The 20,455-nt window shown below is 41.4% G+C and overlaps 1 protein-coding gene across 4 annotated transcripts in view; it reads right to left on the reverse strand.

The window, feature by feature from the left end:
- MIGA1 (mitoguardin 1) overlaps positions 1-20,455 on the reverse strand; it is a 39,511-nt gene that overhangs the window by 18,373 nt on the left and 683 nt on the right. The window contains exons 1-8 of one of the 4 annotated variants that reach the window (XM_082227282.1): positions 20,390-20,435; positions 19,282-19,381; positions 18,765-18,940; positions 16,112-16,289; positions 15,170-15,306; positions 14,648-14,774; positions 13,583-13,719; positions 10,306-10,429 (exon numbers count right to left, since the gene is read on the reverse strand). In XM_082227282.1, the coding sequence (XP_082083408.1) occupies positions 10,306-10,429; positions 13,583-13,719; positions 14,648-14,774; positions 15,170-15,306; positions 16,112-16,289; positions 18,765-18,863 (802 nt within the window). In that variant the 5' untranslated portion in view covers positions 18,864-18,940; positions 19,282-19,381; positions 20,390-20,435. Of the gene's footprint in view, positions 1-10,305; positions 10,430-13,582; positions 13,720-14,647; positions 14,775-15,169; positions 15,307-16,111; positions 16,290-18,764; positions 18,941-19,281; positions 19,382-20,293; positions 20,313-20,389 lie in introns of those variants that run through there. The other 3 variants (XM_082227281.1, XM_082227284.1, XM_082227283.1) reach the window with 3 other exon arrangements.

Below are 20,455 nucleotides of genomic sequence, written 5' to 3' on the forward strand. Positions count from 1 at the left end.
TTCCAGACTATGCTGAAAGCTCATGTCGCCCACTGCCTGCCACCTCCTGGACCGAAGAGAAGTGCTGGGGCTCTCTGAAAGGGCAGACTGGGAAAAATAAAAACCGGATTAGGAACCCACTATCTTTCTGTAGCCATAACATGAGTCCTGTTGAAATCAGACCAAAGCTACATCAAGTCCCTTTCCCACTCTTGTCCCCCATAAATGCATAAAGCCATTGTGATTAGTAGCCTTAGCCTCCAGGAATTTGTCCAATTCATGGACAAATTTGTCCAATGTTCTTGTATATTTTTACCTATTCCCTCTGCTGCTTGACCTGTCACACATCCTATGGCAAGGATTAGGAACCTTTGGTCCTCCAAATGTTGCTGGTCGACAACTCCCAACGCTGGCTGGAATTGATGGGAACTGAAGTCCAACAACATCTGGAGGCCCACAGGTTTCCTATCACTGCACTATAGCAACCCTCACAGAAACCATGCTATTTAATTGTTATAGCTGATTAAAAGCTGAAATTCATATAAAATAGAAGGAAGACTTGATTACACACTTGGAAAGCTTTCTTATCATGCTGTGTACATGTAAAAAGTCTGAGTAAAGATCAGTCACAGTAACGTAATCTTTGGAAAATAAAACTTAATCCACTTGCTGAAAACTAAGTAAGCGAAAACAAAATGGAACAAGGTGTAATAATTGGCATTTTCTTTCTCTGTGCTTCACAGAGTGTGAACAAAATCAAAGAAACATTTACTCATATTCTTCATTTTTAGGAAAAGCAGGGCAAGTTACCGTATTTTTCGCCCTACAGGACGCACTTTTCCCCCTCCAAAAATGAAGGGGAAATGTGTGTGTTTCCTATGGGGCAAATGCAGGCTTTCGCTGAAGCCTGGAGAGCTAGAGGCATTGGTGCGCACCGACCCCTCTCGCTCTCCAGGCTTCAGGAAGATATCTGCAAGCCTTGCAAGCCCGGCGGGAAGTCCCGCGGGCTCACAAGGCTTGCGGGCAGCAGCCTGCAGCCCACAAGCTCGGGGGACAGCGGGGAGGCACAGCGCTGCCACCCCGCTATTCCCCGACCTGGTCTGGAGGCTGGCGGGGGGCGGGGCGGGGAGAAGCAAGCTTGCTTCTCCCCATCGCCAGCCCCACAAGCTCGGGGGATAGCGGGGAGGCGGAGCGCCGCCACCCCGCTATTCCCGGAGCTGGTCTGGAGGCTGGCGGGGGGGGGGGAGAAGCGAATATTATATAACTTACTCTAATAACTAATTAAGAGATCTGGGATGCAATCCAAGTGGTAAAAAAACATGTGTATAACATATGATAAATTCACACATCAAAATTCTTTTGGAAGGGTTTTTGTCTACAGAAGGTTTCTAACCAGCTTTTTTGAACACAAGTTTGAAAAGCTGTTTAGAGGGAATTGGATATAACTTTTTTTAAAAAGGAAGAGTGGGAAGAGAAACATAACACAAAGCACTATTTTGTTGTATAATTGCTCACACCAATTCCACAGGATTTACAAAGGCTATTCTAACAGGAAATCCTTCTGAAAAACGCACGTGCACATGCTGGTAGCTGATGTATTAATTAGTATATAGGAGCATCCACTACTCTGAGATGTCAACTAGCTAACACTATGGAGAAACATGAGCTTGTCTCCTAAGAGGAGTTAAACTTACGCACACTTCCACTCCCCACAAAAGCCCCTGAAAAAGCCTCCCTGAAGTCTGATCCTTTTGAAAAACATGGGATGGGGCACACGGTGTGGAATTGTACAAAATTAGTCTTAGATTTTGCATTACTGAAGTCCTCCAGCAACCCATTGAGTCTCAAACCACATATCAGTGCCATGGTACTTTTATACTGGTGAAAAACACAAAGAAGGCAAAATTAAACTAGGACTGCTGCAATCTCATGTCTTTTTATCAACTCAATGAGGTACAGGGATGGGGATTCTGGGCTCTGCTCCCATCAGCCACCATGGCCAATGATGAGTTGGAGTCCAGTAGAACCTATAGGGACGCTCATTCTCTGACCCTTCCATTGAGAGATTTTTTAGGAAGAGATTCCCTGGTTTGCAATCAGTCCCTTTTGTGGCTTTCTAAACTTTGACCTTCTTTCCCTTCCCACTCATCCTTCAATACCTTACAACAACAGCAGGAAACCTCTTTTGGATCAAGCACCACCTTATCCCTTGGCGAACCCTTCAAGGACTACATACCAAAAGTGGAGATGGTCTCGTACACTTCCCCTTACCAGCAATAAGAGCCTAAAAGCAGCATTTGGATTTTTCCAAACCTAACTCCCACAGCAGGTGTGTGATCTTCTGAGGAGAATGTAATTGGGAAGGAAGAATAACTCTCACTTTCCCAGCTACAGTTTCCAGCAGGATTGCCCCAGTGCCAGTCTCAACAATTAGGGCTTGAAGAAAGCTTCCCTTGGAGGCAATAAAATGTGTTTTTTTCAACTGCAAAAGCGGACACTATTGGCACTATGGAGGGAACACAGGGCAAGGGGAGGACAAGATTAATCCTTCCCTCCCCAGCAGTACCTTCCTCTCCAAAAACGAACCCCTGCACTGCAATTAGGCTTATATTCTTTTGTTATTATTAGAAACCATTTTAAAAGCCTAATTTCAGTGGGGAAAGGTGTTGGAATAAAGAGGGCAAACTGTGGGTCATACAGCATGCACCCCACACTCCTTCCTACCTTAGCACAACCAGCTTTTTAAAACACACAGAACTAAAAATATAAAACAAAGTGTGACACAGCAATATGTGTTGTGTTAGAAAAGAAGTAGGCATGCGAATTAGGCTTGGAGTCTAACGTAAGTTTAAAGTTGGCCATAGGTTAGGGGCAGCATAATAAAGCGTTCCTATTTCTTTCCCAAAGTGTCAGAACTTTGGAACTTAATGGAACGTTACTGTGCGAATAGCACTTCGATAAATATTTCACTTGTCATCACATTCAGGAAGTCGAGATCTAAAACAACAAAAAATCTTTCTTGCACTCATTTGTTTAGTTTAGCCTTATTAAGACTCAACATTACTGCTTCCTAGTTGCAACTGAATTTGGATCTTGCAACAGATAAGCACAAACAGATGCAGCTTTCTTATTATTGTCATTTCCCCTCTTTTCATCTAACCTTGTCTGCACACTTTCCTTCTTCACTACTGGCTGCACTGTTCTGATGTCATGGAATGTTCATTAACATTCCAGCAACAGAAGTTGGGAAGATGCCAGGGAGAGCTGCAAAATTAGTATAGCCACTTAAGAGACAGGTAGGAAACTTGGTTTGGCTTCAGGAAAACATCTCAATCGCAGCATATGTATCCTGCAAGAGAGCCCATATACAGGGTGATCAGGTCCATGGAGGTAAGAGGCTACGCAAGCAGAAAGCTACATGTTATTTCTAAACCCAAGTAAAAAATCATCTGAAGCTAAAACACTTAAGCAGAAAAAAAAGTTGGGAGGTGGGAGAAGTGTATACCTTGATGTTATTTCAATGCAGGTTAGTTTTTGAGAACTTTGAAAATTTTCAATCACCCAGGTAGTTGTGTTTTAGTTGACTATATTCTTTATTTAATGTGTTTTATTTATATACACACCACACACATATAAACACACACACACACATGAAACTTGTGGTGTACAAGTTTAAGTAGATTGAAATTTTGAGTTAACATTTAAACTCTGCTTTTCTATTGAAATAAAGCAGTTTACAATAAAAACAAAACTATATAAACTCTAAAATTATATATTCAACATGACAATGAACAGAAATAATGTGTTTCATCTCCTGTACTTCTTGCTATCTCCAGCAAAGCAGAATTTCTGGAACATAATTCATATCTACGATATGTTGTCATTTTGACACTGCATTAAGAGAAACTTTTCAGTGATAAAATTTGCTATTTCCTGTACCATTATGGTGACCCATACCAAACCCCCCTTGTAATTATGAACCATAGTAGCTAAAGCAGTTGTGCCTAATCCATTGTACTGCCTTTGCAACAATCGCTTGATTGAGCTAATGACAAAATGGTGACCTTCAGAGAAAAAGTTAATTTCACAGGAAAAGTTGGCTTTTTAAAAAAATGAGAATTCCATGTAGTTTTGAATTTAAACTTCTGTAGCCTTCTTCCAATTTCTACGAAGGTCAGCATGAACAGGAAGTATAGGTTATTGTTAAGCCCCTAGTTCTTAGCGATTCTATGATGAGGACGTGTCAATTTTCATGTCCCAACTCACATGCCTATCTTTAAGCTGTGACTAATGTCAATGACTGACGCATATGGCGTCAGAAGAACTGAGCACATGCTTTGAATTAGGAATCCAAATAAAACTCAAAGCATTAATATAGTTCTAACTGGCCTATGTTACAGTGATTAACAGCTGAAGAATGGCAAAGTTATCCTGCGATGCTAAGTCATTTGAAGTTAAGCTATAGAAAAAGACGTAGTCAGTTTACATTCTAACTTATTTTTGTACACTGGAAGCTACTCAAAAGGCTATCCCACATTGAAAATAAATATTCAGCAAATAGATACACAAGAGCAGTAGCACAGGAAGAAATCAGTAAAATTATCTCTTCTCCATAGTAATTTACAGAAGCCTCTGCTGGAGCCAATCTTACAAGAGGGAACTTGTGAAAAATTTGCAATCATTATTATTATTTTGGGGGCGCTGAAAGGGGTAGAGTGCCTCTTTGCTCTTGAACAGGCTTTAAGATAGGGAAGGAAGAATCCAAGTCCTTATCTCCCATTTGAAAAATCACAATAATAAATGGTATCTAAGAGATACCCAAACCAATCTGCTTGTTCTTCCCATGAAGTATTGTACTCCTGAAGCAAGTAGTATGATTAAGGTTCCCCTCCCCCCCCCCCCATACATCCAGATTGCATTCAATTCTAAATGCTTTGGGTTCAGAGAAGATCAAAAGTCTGGTCATCCAACAAGAGGGTGCACCAACCCTCTGCTACCTTTCGAATGGGGCTCAAAGACTGCAGCAGGATGGCTGCCTTGCACAAACAAAAGCGCTTTCCCACATCTCCATATTAAAACCATTTTGCTTCCTCTTGCAAGAGGAGACCTTTCGTTTTGGGCTCAAACACACTAGACTACCCCCCCCCCAGTCTCTCTGTTTTCTACTGTTACGGAAGGGGGGGGCATGCCTTCTTCACTACAATATATTTGCTCAATTTCTCTAGGACTCCATCACCCCTCCCCTGTCCTCCATAATCTCTCAAGTAATCCTGTCAAAATCACTCTGCCAAACCTTTCCTCTGGGCAATGCCAGGTGACAGACTATGTGTACATGGACCATTGTCTTCTCAGGATGTGCTTATCTGCGCATATCTCCAGCTCTGCATATTCCCCCTCCCTCCTCCATCCGGCTCTCTGCATATTCACCCCTCCCTCCTCCATATGTTAATCTGTGTAACCCAACCTCTTCTTAATGTATTCATGATGTAACTGGGATGTATTTTGCACTGTATTCTGGGATATGGAGGGAAATTTCAAAAGTTCATGTCACCCCTTTCTCTGGGTTCAATCTCGCCTTGAACCTGTTGCGCAATAAACTTGGACCTTCTGCAGTTTGCTCCTGTGTCCGGCTGAGCTCATTTTCTTCCGCAGGGACCCACGGACTTAGTCCGATGAGCTGGGTGGCAGAGTAACCCCGCACCCAGATTTTAGCCGTAACACTACCATTGTGAAAAGTGCATAAATACATTCATTCATTCATTCATTCCATAAATACATTTATAAATGGAACTTTCACCCAAACACGTCCATAAGCGTAGGCAAGTACTTCTGACTGGAGGCTCCATGACATAGGAGGACAAAGCAGTACTAGATGTGTGGGGGTGCCCTAAGCTGGGGGGGATTTGTAGAAGGACCTGCCTCTCCCTGCTAGTGTTATGCTTTTTTATTTTTTGACTTTTCACATCTAAAGACATCAGGAACTGCATTTTCTTTTTCTTTCTTTTTCAAGTCGCACTGAACTTCTATTTGTGAGGAGCTAATTAATGGAACTTGATCCACCACCAGTTCTGACAGAGAAATCGCAGGGGGGGGGGGAGAGGATAGGAAGCCAACAGGTCCTTTTTCATTTCATCAACCAACACATGTGTAATACACACACATATTATATCACTTTCAACTGGTTGGCCAGGACCAGCTACCACTCAAAGTATGATCTAAGGTGAGTTGCAACAACAGCACTACCACCATACGAATACATGGTAGAAAAAATACTAAGAAATGGGCTCCAAAATGGATGCTGGGGTTAAAGGTGATTCCTGGGTCCGAAAAGGATGAAGAGTACCAACACTGCATGCACATACCAGTATCTATAGCAGCCTCATTTTTAAGGACCAGCATACCTTTGTCCTGAAAATATGGCAGCTATTCCTTGGTTGTTGTTTTTAATTTTAAAAAAAGACTCAATGGTTAGTTTGGGGTGGGTGGGAGAGCTGTTGGATACAAACACACTTTCTCCTCTCTCTAACCCCCATTTTCTGACCTACACCATCTCTGCACAGCAGTCGATGTGCCTCCTCTAACAGAATCAACACCTCAACTATCTCTTCCCTCTTTCCTGTTCTAAGACTTATTTTGGCAGATTCCTCCTTCAGACGAGAATCTGAGGAAAACAGAAGGCCTTAAAATATTGTAATACTTTCCATCTCAGCTCAACCATAATATTAGCTAGTCCTTCCTGCCAAGCCGTCCTCCCATTATTGTGTCTGAGGTCATGTTGCTTTTGGCACAGTTCAGCTACTGAAGCAGTCCCAGGAAACTATTGCTAATTCCCGACTCCCTTTCTTCAACTATTCAGCTAAATATTCTATGGTTACAAAGCGTGGAGTGCAACAAAGGTAGGTGTGGTCGAGGGTCTGTATGGTCCTTTATCCAACAAGAAGAATTTTAATGAAGATTTAAATTCAGAGAGAGAAATGTATCTGGCTGACAGGTAACAAGCCTCGGTTTTTACTTGGAACAAAATTAAGTACAGAGAAAACATCAATGACTGAGGGAAACACAGTCTGTGGTGATAATTTGGAGATTCTCAGGGGATCAAAGTCTTGTTGGGTAGACAGCCCTGGAAATTACGATTTTCCTTCATTGAAAGCCTAATAAGACTTATACATTTTGCCACATTGAATTGACTATTGAATATTGTTTTTTATATAAATGTGTTTATCTAAGCTGTAAAAAAAAAGTGTGATGAAAAAATATTTTTATATAAAACAAAACATTGTGGTATCCAGCCTACTGTGAATCTAAAAATACTTATGGGGGTAATGATTTTCTATTTCAAATCTTAGAAACACAGATTAAAAGAACCAACTGCTTTAGGTTACAACATTAATATGACAGAAACCACTCAGGGCAACAATAATATGACATTATTAGTATTCTGTTTTGCCCTTGCATGTTGCTTTAGCATTCTGTACTGAAAGGCTCTTTTGATTGTTATTTAGCACTCTCTATACAATTTTGTCATCTTTACAAACCAGCAGTACTGTACTGTGAAACATATAAATTAATTTAACCCTTTGAAAACTATGGAAGCTGACAGACTCTCCACAAGGAAGAAAAATTAAAAAGGAAACTGACATCCAACAGCTGGTATGCAGATATATATGCCAATGTATATCAGTGTGATTTCTAACCTCAGAGCTGACATTCAAGCCCCTTTCTGTGTTATGACTTACAGTAGCAGGTGTTGGGGGAAAAATGTGCCAGAAAACTAAAATTAACTAGCAAGTTCCCAGGAAGCATGCTTTGAACAGGATTTTAAAAAGCCATTGGAAGACTGACCCCTGGTGGCATCCGTGATTCAAACTCACAAATCAATATTGGAATGAACACAAATGTCATGTTTCAGAGGGAAAACTGTTTCTATCTATAATTCAAACATGCAATCAATTACCCCATTGCCAAGTTATTCATTTACACCATCTTAAGAACTGCCAATAGCTTTGAAAATGGGTCGCAATCTTATCTATCATACAAATTAGCAGTGGCAGCATGCACCTCTGACTTTAAAGCCATGAAAATCTAGAGCTGGACAGTTGCCATTATCTTAAAATGCACACTTTCCAGGAACAAGTTGTGACCAATAAATCTACTTGGCAACAGAGACAGTGCTTTGCCTTAGTTAGCTCCTGGGGATGCAGAACACATATGCCTGCTTGGCTTCCCAATAAACCTGATGCCATGAATTTAATGTGCAATGCTTCCCCCTGCTGCTGATGCTGCTAAGTGATTTGGGGCAGGAAATTAGTGTTGATTTGCTTCAACACACTAGCATTTAGAAAGTATAATACGGATTTCTGCCTCACCCTTCAACCAATTTCTCATAGTGGCTTTCTATACTTATCAGTAGTTTTAAAACAAACAGTTTGTGATTATTACAGCACTTTAAAGTCCTTCATATATTTTCTCAATAATCTTTACAATAACCCTGGAGGGTAGGCCAGTAACAAGGCATATTTTGCAGAGGGGGACTAAAGACTAAATATCTTACTTCAGGCCACCTAGTGAGTTAATAATTGAGCTGGGAGCCAGAAGTCTCTGTCATGAAATTCTACTCAATATTGACCCAGAGTAGAATTCCAACATATAGTTAGCAGAGTAAAAACTTAAACATGTTGCAGGATTCCCAAAAAATAGACCAGAGGCAATAAATATTTCATCCAGTAGAGCTTTACTGCTACTGAAGGCAAATGAGCATAATGGTCACAAATCCAATACATTCAGGATTGGCACTGTCCATTAGAAACCCAGTTGCATCAGGCTTAAACTTACAATAACTTATAACAAGTCTAAACCTTAACACTAAGCATACTATGTACCGAACACCACACCAGAAGGAAAAGAGATAGAGAAAGTGAAACCCAGGCTCCTTCTGGCCTTACTTTTATAGTCAGCATGACCTTGACTGAAAGAAATCACAGAACCACTTTAAGCCAGCTGTACTCAGCTTCTCTGAAGGTATAACCCAAACATCATGAACCTTCTGCTTGCTTCTTTCACAAAGAGAAGCTTCCAGAAGCCTTGTGAATTAAGCAGAATAGGAAGGATTACACATCAGATCAATACTTTCTGCACTAAGAAATGCAAACTGACAGTCTCATCTCACACTCATAGACACACTTCAACTTTCATAATCACACACTCTTCAGTAAATTGGTTATTCTGAGATACAGCAGTTTTTTATCTTCTTAAAATATATTTGGTGCCCCCCAATTCCAAAGTTTTCTGTGTGATCTACGCAAATCACACAATGAAGCAATTTGTATTTCAAGTTTACAGTTGTTATCATGGAAAACATACAAAGCTTCTAGGCATGATCCACGATCATCCTGGCATCCAAATACTAACTTTGATATTTTTAAGCTTCTAACTGAGATATGCCATAGTGGTAGAGCATCAGCTTTCATGAAGAAGGTCCTTAGTACACATAGGACTAGGAATGTCCTCTGCCTGAGACCAGGGACTGAGGTGCTGCCAGTCTGTGCAGACAGCAATGAGCTAGATGGACCAACTGCGTGACTCAATATAATGCAGTTTCATTTGTTCTCAATACCTCCACGCAACCTTGCTTTTTACAGAAACAACAGACTGGCACTAAGCAATCTCAGTCTTCTAAAGTTGTGGAAGAAAGGGTTCATTTTGGCGCTGAGTGATTTATTATAACAGACTACCAGCAAGTCTCTTCCTGCCACTGCAGTCAGTTGTACAGAAGTACCTCAAAATTAAAGTTGAAAATGCCAGTGCAGTACAAGTCTGACTTGCAAGCAAGTTCAAAGATGTTATCCTTTCACCTGTTCTCACGGGCTGATGTGGCCGAGGGCTGGCAAACTACTTGACCAGACCTAGCTTACAATACATAGTTAGCAAATTAGCCACGTTCTGCTTTGCTATGTATTCTTACACAATACATAAGAAGTATCCTCATCTCCCCGCAAATCTCTACTTTCATGTCTCACTGATCATTACAATGCTTTCTAGCCAAATGCAAGAGCACCCTTTACACCAGGGGCTCTGGGTCTAAATTCAGTCCAAATATGTAGACGTGCGGATTAACAAATCACTTTACAGGCTCCTTGAGCTACTACTATGAGCCGGCAGCTAAACCAGCTTTGGGGAACTGATCGTTTGTACAAGAGGAGCAACTCAAATCACGAGTAATTTCTGATTCCCCCATTCCTGCCTCTTCACCATGTCCTAATAAGTTTTCAAGACTAGCAGCCCTATATCATCAAGAAACATGCAAGTTTAAAGCCAAGGCAAACTCACCAATATCATTGGCAAAGGAGGCAGGATCAGATGCCCCAAGAGAAGCCTCAAATTCTTCTTGAAGACGATAAGCTCTTTGGAGCAAGGATTCAAGCTTATGAATGAATTCAGCACTAATGATATCCTGCAAAACAGAAGTTGCAGAGGGCAAATACGTTCTGTCACCAATATTTTATGCAGCTCATGGAGATTCTGAGATGCACAAGGATCAACAAACACTTTTTTGGTTATTATTTATATCAAATATGTATACTGTCCCACATGCAAAAATCAGCAGGACCTGGAAACATTACCTAGATCAGCAACTAACCTATTAAGATTAGGAAAGTTTGACTCTAGCAGCATGCTTACTTCAAGAAGCTCACATCAGAAAAACTAAAGGTGCAATCCTATGTACATATACTTTAGATACCCCACCCTGGAACTTCCACATAAACATGTTTGCAACTGGGTACAAAAAGAGAGTTAAAAATATGTGTGGAATTCATGCCTTTCAGCAGCAAAGTGCTTAGGGTTTCCATCACTGGACATATAAAGATCACTGTACAAATAACTGCCTTGTGAGGTTGGCCAGTTGTGCAAATTTTGTTCTTATCTCTTCCTCTACCCCACCTGTTTTCCCTAACCTTGGCCAGGGAGGAAGTCCATGGAGAAAGAACTATAAGCCATGTCATCTGCCTCAGCAAGGTAGCTGCCAGTCTGCTGCTTCCCATCTTCGTGGGTCAGGAGTAAATTGCTTTTCTTGTGCTTCCACAAATCCCAGGCCCAATTAAAGAAGCAAAGCGAAAGGCAGAATGGTACTTCGAGAGAATAGGCAAACACTTTAAAAGTTAACTAACCAATGGAAGAGGGTCCAACCAATGTAGGCTCAGTGTGCAGCATTCTTAGATGGCCAAAGTAGGGGATAAAAGAATATAGGGATCATCTTCTAATGTTATCCTATTAAGACCATGCCAGTTCATCCTAGCCAGGATTTGCAATGAGATAATTTTGAGATAGCTTTGTGTAAGTTTTGATTTTAATAGTACTGTATTGGCCTGAATATACGCCTCACTTTTTTTCCAAATTTCGCCCGTAAAAAGTTAAAGTGTGGCTTAAATTCATGACCTTACAAAAATGGGCTTTTACGATATCGCTGCTGAAACAGACATACGGTAAAATGGGACGGGTGTGCGTGCCTGCAGAATTTTAAGGGAGCGGCTTATATTCGGGTATTGTTGTTCCCCCCCCCCCTGAATTTTAAAGGTGCAGCTTACTGTAAATTTCGCTCTATAACACGCAGATTTTTTGTCCTAAAAAGTAAGGTGAAATGTCTGTGCGTGTTATTGAGCGAATGTGTGGTCCCTGGAGCTGACTCACGGAGCGCAGGGGCAAAATAGGCAAAAATAAGATCGGCGGGCAGGCGGAGGGAAGAGGGAAGGCAGAAGCTTTCCTGCATTCTGCCTCAGGGTCTTACTGCCCGCCCGCTTCTGTTGCTGCGTTTGCTCAAACTCAACAAAGAGCAGGGAATCCCCTGTCCTCCTGGCAAGCAGAGGGTTAAGGAAAGGATCGCGTCCTTCCTTCTAATCTTCCCTAGTCACACTGCGTGCAGGCTCCAGCCCACCACTTCCTCCTCTCCGTGCTCTAGGGACTCGCAGGCAGCCGAAAAGCATGCAGGTGGGAGAGAGAGAGAGAGAGAGAGGGCTGACTTGGGTGGTGGTGGGGGGAACGACTTTTGCTTTACAATGGTAGGTTTCTCATTTCTTTTCCAAAAGCAGAGAGCCCTGCCCCCAGGCCCCCTCCAAATTACAGCTTCTCCAAGCAATGTACTGCTGGAGGGAGACAGTATGCTTGTTTGGAAGAGAAACCCTGCTTCCCTGCTCGTAAGTAACAGCAGGCTAGATTGCAGACTGAGACATGGAAATCTCTGGATTTATATGCTGTATATCAACTATCTTGGCAGATGAAAAAAAGTGTGTTACATGCCCTATTGCCCAAAAGTGTGCAAGCACAGAGCAAAGGTTGCAGTGACAGAGGTGGCCAAAAAAAATTACCGTAAATAGAAATCATACTTCGTATATCCTGTCTGGCTTGGAGGGGGGGGGACTTTTGCTTTCCTTCCCTCCCCATTTAAAACGTGGTGACAAAGCACGGATCCACATGGATCCTCAGGATTTTTGCATTGGGTCACCCCAAATTCACCATCAGATCACATTACATGTCCATGGCTACAGTCTGTACCAAAAAAATCACGCACCCACTGTTGCCTGGGGCTGCAATGGTGCAAAAACGTGGTTACAAAGCATGGATCCACAGGATCTTTGCACTGGGTCACCCCAAATTCACCATTAGATAACATAGCATGTCCATGGCTACAGCCTGCACCAAAAAAATCACGCACCCACTGTTGCCTAGGGTCGCAGTGGTGCAAAAACGTGGTTACAAAGCATGGATCCACATGGATCCTCAGGATTTTTGCATTGGGCTACTCCAAACTCACTGTCAGATCACATGTCTGTGGCCACAGCATGAACCACAAAAATCATACATCCACTGTTTCATTTAGAATATTTTTTTTCTTGTTTTCCTCCTCTAAAAACTACGTGCGTGTTATGGTCGGGTGCGTGTTATAGAGCGAAAAATACGGTATATTCGGGTGCAGCTTATATTCAGGCCAATATGGTACTATGATATATTGAAAACTTTTGAAGGAAGAAAGACACTAAAGAAGAAATAGGTCACTGGGGACGCAGTTGCTCATATTGTAGGCATTCAAGAGGCTCACAGAGTTCCTCAGCATCATAAAAGTTGGAAGGGTCCCTGAGGATCATCTAGTCCAAACCCCTGTGATGCAGGAATAGGCAGCTGTCCTTTACAGGGATCGAACCTGCAACCTTGGTATTATTCAGGTTCTCTTGAATAATTTTAGCTTCTTTGCTAGAAGCGGGAGTATACAGTGGTGCCCCGCAAGATGAATGCCTCGCAAGACGGAAAACCCGCTAGACGAAAGGGTTTTCCGTTTTTGAGCTGCTTCGCAAGACGATTTTCCCCATGGGCTTGCTTCGCAAGACGAAAACGTCTTGCAAGTGTTCCGATTTGTTTCCGCTTCACCCCCCTTTTTCTAAGCCGCTAATAGCTAATCCGCTAATAGGGTTGCTTCGCAAGACGAAAAAACCGCTAGACGAAGAGACTCGCGGAAGGGATTAATTTCGTCTTGCAAGGCACCACTGTACTTTGGAATTTTAACCAGAAACAGGGGAAACAAATTATCTGAAGGAACAGCAACTCATTTACTTACTTCTACACTTTCTTCTGCAATAGCATCACCTGCTCCAAGTTTGACGGCGCTACAGTTGGCTTCATCTTCCGCTTGCCTGTTACGAAACGTAAGTGCCTGCTCCCATCGGCGAAGAGCTTCTTCAAATAGTTCCATTCCTGAAAGAAATGTTTACTCATGCAACAACTCTGTATCATATTTTCAGTTAGCATGGCTCGACACTTGAACCTTTTGTAGAAAGGTGCCTGCCAAATAAATCAGTCGAATGTACTGGCACTCTAGCTGAGCAAGCCATGTACTTCATTGACTGATCAGGAGGAATGCTGCATTCTGAGAGGAGACTGGATTAGTCCAGAGGTCAGCAAACTTTTTCAGCAGGGGACCGGTCCACTGTCCCTCAGACCTTGTGGGGGCGCCGGACTATATTTCGAAGGGGGAAAAATGAACGAATTCCTATGCCCCACAAACAACCCAGAGATGCATTTTAAATAAAAGGACACATTCTACTCTTGTAAAAACATGCTAATTCCTGGACCATCCGCGGGCCGGATTTAGAAGGCGGCTGGGCCGGATTCGGCCCCCATGGATTAGACGGCTTTTGAGTCCTTCCAATTCAAATTGTTCCAAGCGAAGCCACACATTCTTTTAATATTCAATAAGCAAACATATTGTGAATACACGTAGCAATACTGTAGATGAGGAAGGTTTCATGTTTCTATTAGTTTCTAAAACTTTTGCTGTCTACAGAGACTACACACCACATGCTCTTTCTGTTCCTGATCCCTGCATGTGGCAGGCTTTGTCTTCATGCATTATTATTATTATTATTATTATTATTATTATTACGACTCCCTGCCCATCTGGCTGGGTTGCCCCAGCCACTCTGCCGCAGATCAGACAGATATGTTATATGGCCTATAGAGGACTTCAGGCAACAAACAGATCTTTAACAATTTGTTAAATAAAAATGTCATCATGCCCTTGAAAGAAAGTAACACTATTTTTGTAATAGCAAACAATCCTGAACTTAGAAACTTTTGAAAATAGCAGCAAGAAATGCTGCATCTAAGGAATCTGCTCACTTACCCATCAAGTATAAGTTTTCTGGAGTAGTTACTGGAACATTGACCAGCTTTATATCATCTTCATCTGCTTTGTCCCAGGAACTAGAATTGACACAAGCACAGCTAGGACAGGATGCGGCACTTTGGACCTAATTTAAAGAAGATGTACAGGTGTCAGATTTGGGATGCTTAGCTCACATGGCTTTCCAGAAGGGCAGCCTTTCAGTCTGGGGATAAGTTAAAAAAAAGTATGCACTAGATGCCCCCATAGTTTTGGGGGCAATTTGTATGACAATAGCATAGAGGTGTCCCTAGGTAAGAAACGAGCTAGACAAATAAGCCCAAGGGTTTTCAGGCTAGGTGCCTTTAAGGTTCATTTTGTACAGGAGAAAAAGCAAGGTGAGAGTCAGCATAAAAATGGCACACATTCTACAGAACTGATCCAGGAAGAGTGCCTCTTTTCTGCCCCTATGCAAGTCAATGGGGGGAATCACTATTCAACAGCTTATCAGCAAACTACATGAAAATAATAAGATATGCTTACCGAGGCCAAACTCTGTACTGAACCCGAATATTTACTGAAGAGGCCTCCATTTGCATTGATATAGGATTGAGAACCTTTTTCTTTGGCTGAACTCAACGAAAGTGTTAGATTTTGTCTGCTGCTGGAACAACTGGAACCTGAAGAGGAAGATAATACAATCAAAGCAACAGACCTATGCAGACTTACCTGGGAGTAACCCCCATTGAGGCAAGTGTCACTTGCATGACTGCAAAGGGTTTTCATTGAAAAACAACTATCTAATTTTCTGTTGTATTCGAGCAATAACTTTTTAAGATGGGATAACTCCTTCTTTTCAAGTAACTCTTAAAATTATCATTTTGGAAGTAATGTAACATTCTAGAATGCTATTAATGCTGTACAATGATGGTGTAAGCTGTGAATCACTAAGCTCTTATCTATTGCTTTCTATAAGGAAGGATAAGCACGTGCACTTTGTAGTCAGCAAGGCTTGAGGATGGGGAAACAAAAAGGAAGGCTGCAGGCAGGTTTATGCTGGACCTGCTGCTGGGAGGGGGGGAAAGGTGCTACACGTGTCCATCTCCTTGCAGACCAATCAGGGCTATGCTAAGCCTCCCAACTGTTTATTGTGGTTTAAAAAAATTATCTCTAAGCGATAAAGAGGCAGTTTAGGGATTTGTTAAGGAATGAGTTGTGGTGCACACACACTGTTGCATGCATATAGTACATGTTTCAGTGGGAAACCAAGCTGAGGAACTTTAAAAACCAAAAACCTCTACCCCAGTCCCAAAATGCTTGCTTGGCAATAAGCCCCAATTTTTCCAACTTATTTCCATGTACTTCTAAAGCTGGCCACTGCAAGTCTACATAGGCGTGCTCAGAAGTAAGCCCCACTGTGTTCAATGAGGCTTCCTTCCAGGTGTGTACAGAATCTTGGCTTTCCTTAGACATCGTGCCACCTACCTTTCTCTGATGCAGGTGTTTTTATATAGTCTAAGACGACGTGGCCTGGCTCCCATGGCGATACATTCCTGGTTTTCTTCCCACGCTTTCTTTTGAAGTGATGGGCAAGAAAAAGCACAGACACTGCACCCACTGCTGTTATTACAAATAACTTCTTGAGACCTGGGGAAACATTAACCTTAAAACACATATTTTAAAAAGTAAGTTATATCCTATGTTCTACAGAAGGAGAAAAAAAAATCAGTTTTGATGCAATAGGTTTAAGTTAACATTTGAAATCTGAACACTACACCAATCAAAGAAACTCTGTGCAATTTATTGTGTATAAATCTTAAATAATTTCTGTAAAATATAACAACAACAACAACAACAACAACAACAACACACAATAGGCTAAAATTCTATACTTTTATGTTAACTTTGAGAAAGTGTGCGTTTGCATTTATTTTGACAGTTATATTGGATGCTGTATTTCTACATTTTGACCACAGACCTTTGGATTCCCACTGGCAAATCCAAAGGCCTAGAGAAAACTTGCCCACAAGTTAAAGTGAATATCTTCTTTTGCTCCCAAAGACCAACACAGATTATTTTCAGGAATTTGAGCGGTAAGCTGATAATTACTGGAAGCAGAACTGGATGTGCCCAACATTAGCTACTTTTAGAACAAGGAATGCTCATTACAGCATTTGTTTAACTGCATTAGTCCTACTCTATAATTAATCATATTCTGTGTTTTGCTATGTAACCATTTAGAGACATTTCTAAAGGTTTCCACTTGTAGATGCACCTGGCATAATATGTTGCCTGGAACCAACTAAGAATCAGTACACTGTGATGAACTTTATGAACAAATGTATTAGCATAGAGTTGGCAATCACATTATTTATTTGCACCAGACATAACACTACAGCCACTGCCGAATGTACACATGCCTCATGATTTAAAAGAAAATAGCAGAATCTGATGTGATTTCTACTCTCCACTGATTTTTTGTCTTTTTCAATTGATCTAAGGATACAGGAGTAGTTGTGGCGCCTTCTCCCAACCAACAGGTTCTCAGGGAAAACGGGTACCTGGGGTGTGGTCACCAGAGGACTGGGCATGGTTTCTATTAGTTCAGCAGCAGGCAATCTGCTATACTTTTGCAGATCCTCAACACAAGCAAAGTGTGCTGCTCAAGACAGTGAATTTCCAACCCTTTCAGTAGTTTTCCTGTGTGCAACACAGACATTCTCACAAAGCATTCTGTGGCTACATGTGGTTTGCCTGTTACCAGACAAATGTCACTATGCTTGCATTATATACAAGTTCTATCTGCACAAGGAGGGCACAAGGAGAAGGGGACGACAGAGGACGAGATGGTTGGACAGTGTTCTCGAAGCTACGAACATGAGTTTCGTAGGGAGGCAGTGGAAGACAGGAGTGCCTGGCGTGCTCTGGTCCATGGGGTCACGAAGAGTCGGACACGACTGAACAACAACAATCTGCACAAAATGACCCTCTGGATCACACTCCTAATATGTGTTTCTCAATATACAAACTTTTAGGCTCTCTGTTCATATTGTATAGAGATACATTATACATTCAGGTTTTTTCCTAGTTGATGGAACTAGTAGAGGTTTTTTTGTCATTGAGACAAATGATACAGCAGTCTTTCCTCTTCTGGAGTGGAGCACACTGACATCAAGGTAACAAAACTCAGTCCAACACTGTCTATTTCTGTTCTGTTGCTTTTCATCACTCCACCTCCTCTTATAGTGCAGCAGCGTTTCTGGCAGTCGGGGCTCCACCCTACCCTGCTTTAGAAACAGATGTTGTATGTCCTATCCACCGCCACCCACAGTAAAAGCCTGCTCTAGATTATTTCTGTCTTGCTGATTCTGCAGATCATGCTAAATATTGGAAGTATCAACACTCTGTAAATGCTCATCTCGTAAATTGGGACAAAACTGACAGCAACTTGATTAAATTTGTAGAAATCTTAAAAAAACAAAATACTGTCTGAAGCCTTCTGTGACTTGCATTAGCAAGAAAACATACACATAGGGTGTGGTTATTTGCAAGATATTCTTAAGAGGTAGTCCCTATTTTATAATTATTAAAACTGCCAACAAAGGGTGGTATCTGACTAAACTGTACTACAAGAGACCTGCTGAAATAAAGCAATTAAAATTAGTTGCTGCTAACTTCTCTCCTGTGATTTCAACAGGTCTGCTCTGTATATGACTTAGCTGTATACTACCCATATTACTCTTCAGGGCTTTTTGTTTATTCATATCAGTGAGCTCAATAAAAAACTTTACACTGAAAGGCAGAAAATAATTAGAAACTGGCTAGACAATACATCAAATAATACACTTTGACGCAAAACAGAAAAAGCAAGACAGGCAGTACTGGTTGTAATCACTCTACAATTGAGATGTATGGCACTGCAAAGGCTTCACTGCAGCCTCTGCAGTCCAGTACATGTAACAGAATGAAATCTACTGGAATCCACAGCAATATTTTTTTTTAATGCTACGTTCAACAATAATTTTATATAAACCATCTTAACCAAATACGTATTACATAAAAGCACATTATATAAAACACTGTTAGATGTTAGCTTCAAAAAGCACTACAAGCTAAAATAAAGAAATGCAAGGGTTACCTGGGTTAGGGAAGAATACCAGGAAAGAGGAAGATCAAATACTCTTAAAGCTGCTGTCTTCAAAGATAAACGTGTCTCACTAGCAGCGTCTTCTGACATGGCTCCTTCTTTCCCACAGCATCATTGAGTGACACTAAGTCAAAACCATATTACTTGCAGACGATGCTGGATATAGGCTGCCAATGAGAGACAGATATTGGACTATACACCTCACGCTTTGTGAAGTTAACTCAGTGGCTTCAAACTTACTTCCTTCCATCCAGAGTTCCAATGGTACAAATAGCAAAGATAGTTTCAAGTGGAACAGTGAATGTCGTGGAGAAAGTAAAAGGTACAGACCCTTCCATTTTCCTGTAAATAGTAACAGCAATATCCTAACTGTCTACACAAAAGTAAGCCCCATCAAAATCAGTGGGCCTTACTCCCAAGTAAGTGAGACAAGATTTGCAGCCCACTACTGCAATTCTATACACACTTATCTAAAAGTAAAGTCTATTAAAAACTCAATAAGACTTACCTCGGGCAGGTGTGAATAAGATTTCAGTGCTAATGAACAGCTCTGAGTACTGAGAAAGCTATGGAGTTTTCCAGTGTGTTATTCTTTTTTATTTTTTTATCTTTGAAAGCATACAGAGCACAACCCAGAAAAACAGAAAGATTACTCCTAAGATTTATAACTGCCATTTGGCTGACCTGTGAGTTAATTGAGATATTTGGAGCACTTAAAAAAAGAAAACTGTGCAAAAGATTTTGAAAAGCCTGCAAAGCAGCTTATCTCCACACAAAGGTTTTTAACAAGCTTCCACATACACACACAAAATACAAAGATGAATAACAGTAAATGTTTCTAGGCAGAAAAACAAAAGTGGGGAAATGTTTTAAAGTGGAAGGTAACATCCAACCACATAATAATAATAATAATAATAATAATAATAATATTCTTTGAATGGATGACAGTGGAATTTCCCATAACTCTTATCTGACGGGGGGGGGGTGCTATTTATGGTACTGAGCCAAGACATATTTCAGTCTGTTACTTTGGATTTCTAATTATTGTTATTTTAACATGTATCACCATTAAGAGGGGGAAGGGACATAGTTCTTAACATTACAATAAGTATTTAAAACCCAATTGAATATTTTTTCCACATCCAGCTTGCATAACAGCAAGGGCAGGGGAAAGCAGATGACATGACAATGTTTGTAGAGAGTAATATACAGGAGAGTAATATATTGCAGTTAACTCACAGAATGGCTTCTAAAGGATCCTGCGACTGAGCTATCCTGTTATAATGTCCTACTCTGTCATGTTATCCAAAACATTCCCAGGCCTATTTGGGTATCCCTTAACTCCACAATACCATACCACCCCGTGGCTGCCTCTTATTGCACCCTGATTCATTACTACTGTATATTATATATAAGCTCTTTGCTACAAGATCACAAGACCAACCCGTATTTTTGGCCCAGGTTTTTCCTTGAGCACCAGCAAGGGTGGGGCTCGGCCAAGAGGGTCACGGCCTGCCCACCTGCTAGTATGGGGTTGGAAGCAGCTCTTCTCACCCTGGAGGACCAAACAAACCGCCTCCACGGAACAGTAACGAAAAAAGGGACCGAAACCAGACCTGGCGGCTTCTCGGGGCTGCACCGCAGACACCAAGCACGAAGCGACCCGGTTCCTCCTTTGCACC

Source organism: Podarcis vaucheri (assembly GCF_965113315.1).
Source record: "Podarcis vaucheri genome assembly, chromosome: 6".
Taxonomy (NCBI): domain Eukaryota; kingdom Metazoa; phylum Chordata; class Lepidosauria; order Squamata; family Lacertidae; genus Podarcis; species Podarcis vaucheri.